Source organism: Triticum dicoccoides, chromosome 3A (assembly GCF_002162155.2).
Source record: "Triticum dicoccoides isolate Atlit2015 ecotype Zavitan chromosome 3A, WEW_v2.0, whole genome shotgun sequence".
NCBI lineage: Eukaryota > Viridiplantae > Streptophyta > Magnoliopsida > Poales > Poaceae > Triticum > Triticum dicoccoides.
In genome coordinates, this window is record NC_041384.1 from 125,003,527 (window position 1) to 125,007,152 (window position 3,626).

Genomic DNA, 3,626 nt, shown 5'->3' on the forward strand with positions numbered 1-3,626 from the left:
TTTTTTTGCACGAATCTTGAAGCTTTAGTGTGTGATGGATAACTTAGATGTGACATAACTAAAAAAACATCTAGATGTGTTTTAGTCAAACTGTATATAAAAACGGAGGAAATACTATTCCGGTTGCACGTCAAATTATCGGCCGTATCTCTACTTTAATTGATTTATTTTGAGGAGGAAAGTAGCACTCTGCATTAAATTGGTTGACAGCTATAGTCATCTAGCTATACGTGACTTGAATTAAATAGCAGGAGACCAGAATCGTCCCTTTGTCTGTGCAGAAGGAGAGAAGCTTTTCATGCCTAAAATAAAATCGGAGAACACGTAGTCACGTACACCTCGTGACACTGCCACAAAAAGGTTCACACCATTATGCAGCGAACAGCACACAGTATAGTACTATAAGATCATATCATCGCACGATCATATGAACGATACAACCCTCGGCAGAACACCGGAGCAGAGTATATATAGCACTGTAGTTTATTAAAACAGGTGAAAGCAAATAGTAGTCGTAGTTAACGTTGGACTTTTGAGTACTTTTCATCCAAGCTCTGTAGTATGCCGGCCGTCGTCACTTACTTGGCCACGAGGGCCTCCTTGCCGCCGCCGGCTGCGGCCTTGGCCTTGCCGCAGTCCTCCTTCTCGAAGGCGGAGACGGGGAAGGTCCTCCCGAGCCCGGTGGGCGTCTTGAAGGTGATCTTGGAGGGGTCGTCCTTGTCGATGTACATGTCGCAGAGGGTGATCCAGATGAGGAGCTCCTTGCTCTTGACCCCGGTCATGCGCTTCATCTTGCGGTCCTCGACGAAGGCCGTCACCTCGGTGCCGTACGAGACCTGCCGCCCGATCTGCTTGAAGGTGTGCGTGAGCGCCTTCTTCTGGCGCAGCCAGACGAAGCCGGTGGCGCGGTTGTAGCCCACCTCCTCGATATCCGCCAGCGGCAGCAGGCCCAGCGGCATGTTGGTCTCCGCCAGCAGCTCCACCGCCTTCTCCGCGCACAGCGCCGCGCCGTGGTACACCTCCGCGCCCTCCCTCTGAGCCTCGATCGCCTGCGCCATCTCGACTCAAATCTTTCCTGGAAGTAAACTCAGATTCAACTGTTGTGGATGGGGTCGACGCGCTCGGGTTGCTGGGGCCTTTTTTGGTCTTGGGGATTTGGTTTGCTGTTGTGGGATTTGGGGTGGGGAAGGGCGGATTTTATAGGTGGAAAGCAGGTTGGTGTTTTCCGTTCCGGGATGGATGCCGTCGGAAAGCTGGGGAGGAAGACGGTTGGGAGGGGCGATTTAAGGCGAGGGCTTATTAATGCGTGGGGAGGAAGACGGTTGGGTCTCCGGCTCTCCGACGCACGCAGTCGGCGGCGTCTGGTTGATGGACTCCTTGGGGAAATATCAGGCCTACCGGGTCTCAAATTCGACCGCAACTCTCTTTTTTTTTCGCGAATATATTCGACCGCAACTGATGAGTTGTTGTACATGTGCGTAATTTTGAGATTCTCGGATGACTTTTTTTGCAGAATGTTCAAGACCTTCTGGGAGTCGTCGGATCTGAGATCTAAACGCTCTTAGAAGCCCATATCACGGTATCACCTAAGAGGCCGGTAGCACCCGATATCTTCCTTGGATTCCTTGCATTTCCACTTTTAAGCTTGCATAATGAATGATGCAGGTTTATGTCGTTTCGTGGGTATTAATACTACGAGACGTATGTGATGGCCGTCAATCTCAAGATGTTGTGTCGGCTTAATGTCTCGGAGGTATTCATAGGGATAGGATGTGCGTGCGTGCGTTTATAGGATGAGTGTATGTGCGTGTATATGGGCCGCTCAGCTTGTATTGTGTTCAAAAATTGATCGTTGATCATGACAGTTTATTAAACTGATGGATGCAGATGGTACAAAATTAGTTGTGGTGGCAGGAATCCCCCCTTCCTTTCATCCCATGAGCGACGGGGGGTATGGGACTCTAGCTTGCCACCAAACCTCCATTTCCTTCCTTCCCTTCTTCCCCGTTGCCACCAAGAGGGGTCGTCGGGCCTCCCTCCTATGACCGGCCGGGAGGAAACCCTAGCTTGGCAACAAACCTCCCTCCTCTTCCTACCCTCATCCCCGTTCGTTGTTGAGAGGCGTCGTTGGGGCTCCCTCCCGTGAGTGACCTCCAACAAACCTCTCTCCCCTTCCTTCCCTCCTCCTCTGCCGTTGTCGAGAGCCTGACCAATGATGACGGTGGTGGGGTCTTTCTTCCCTTTCACTCATTCCCCAGCGGCTGGTGCTGGGCGGTTGGTTGAGCAACGACGTTGCGCTACCAAAGGGACGAAGTGACGTGGTTGCGTGAGCGTTTGGTGGTGGCGCGACGATGACTTGGGCATCAGCATGTTGGCTGCATCCCAGCCAAATCCGTTGGATCTGGAACCTAGGGGACGGTTAGTGGCGCAGCATGGTGGCAGTGGCCCCGTCTGGTTTGCTGGGGTGGTCTATGAAAACGAGCGATGGCCTCTCACGATGTTTGTTGACATGTCGACATCGTGATGACCATGGTGATTTGGCGGGTAACGTCGTGGTGGCAGTTGGACTAACATTGGCGCATTGGTTGCCGGCTCAAGTGGGCACTCCTAGAGTCCGTCTGCGGCAACTGTGGTGTGGCTGGTCCGTACCTCGCATCAGTAGGCGGGTGGCTGGAGCTTTCCACATCGAATCAGGCATGGGGCCATGGTGGGGCGTCACAGGGGTTGTGTGTGGAGAGGTGGTGGGAGGGTTGGATGGATCCGATGAGGTCATGCCACCCATCGCCGGTGAAGAGGGTGTCAGTCGTGGACGAGGTCCCCTCCCGCACTTTCACCTCTTCTTGGCCTAGTTGCTCCTGTCCCTGGACGATATGGACAAGCTGATAGTTTGTGGCTCTGTCGATGGTCTGGGTGTGCCAATTGATGCTTCGCCCATGGCTATGGATGCTCTAGGGTGCCTTGTCTCCAGGGAGGCGGCCTTGGTGGTGGGAGTCGTGGTGCCCGTGGGCTGAGCTGACGGCTCAGTTGCGAGCTAGCTACCATGTCCATTGGGGCGACATGGTGGATGGTGCCTAACATTCCATGACGTGGTGCAGCATATGTTTTCATGAGTAATCGCACCCTAGTCGAAAGCGGATTGTGCTTGCTGGGAGAAAACCCTGTCCAGCTTTCGCCAGGTGAAAGCACAAGTGCTCCCTAGGTGGTTTTGGTAATTAATGACAACATATCTCTTGTTGGACTAATATTTCTATCTAGTATGTTTCAGATAAGTTCAACAATGGAGTGGCATGGACTAAAGGTTGTGGGAAGTTCTCCAAGATGCTAAGGACAAAGGATTGGCTAAAGCTTAAAGCTCAAGACTCTTCATTTTACATTTTAGTGATCCAAGATCACATTGAGTCCATAGGAAAAGCCAATACTATCAAGGAGGGATGAGGTGTTGCTTAATGAGCCTCTTGCTTCATGTGCTTAATGATATGCTCCAAAACCCTCAGCTACTTTCCCACTTCCTCATATGACCTAAACCCAGAGCCAAACTCGGACCTACCGATTCTTTCTATCCGGCGCCACCGAGTTTCACTTGTCATAGCCACTGCCAGAAACCCTAATCAGTTCGGTCTCACCAA

At 52.0% G+C, this 3,626-nt stretch overlaps 1 protein-coding gene across 1 annotated transcript; it reads right to left on the bottom strand.

Annotated features, from left to right (window-relative positions):
• Positions 1 to 276: 276 nt before the first annotated feature.
• LOC119267532 lies at positions 277 to 1,252 on the bottom strand. Its single transcript, XM_037548929.1, has one exon. It carries the CDS (start codon positions 1,056 to 1,058, stop codon positions 579 to 581), a length of 480 nt encoding a protein of 159 aa, XP_037404826.1. The 5' UTR covers positions 1,059 to 1,252; the 3' UTR covers positions 277 to 578.
• Between the last annotated feature and the right edge of the window lie 2,374 nt (positions 1,253 to 3,626).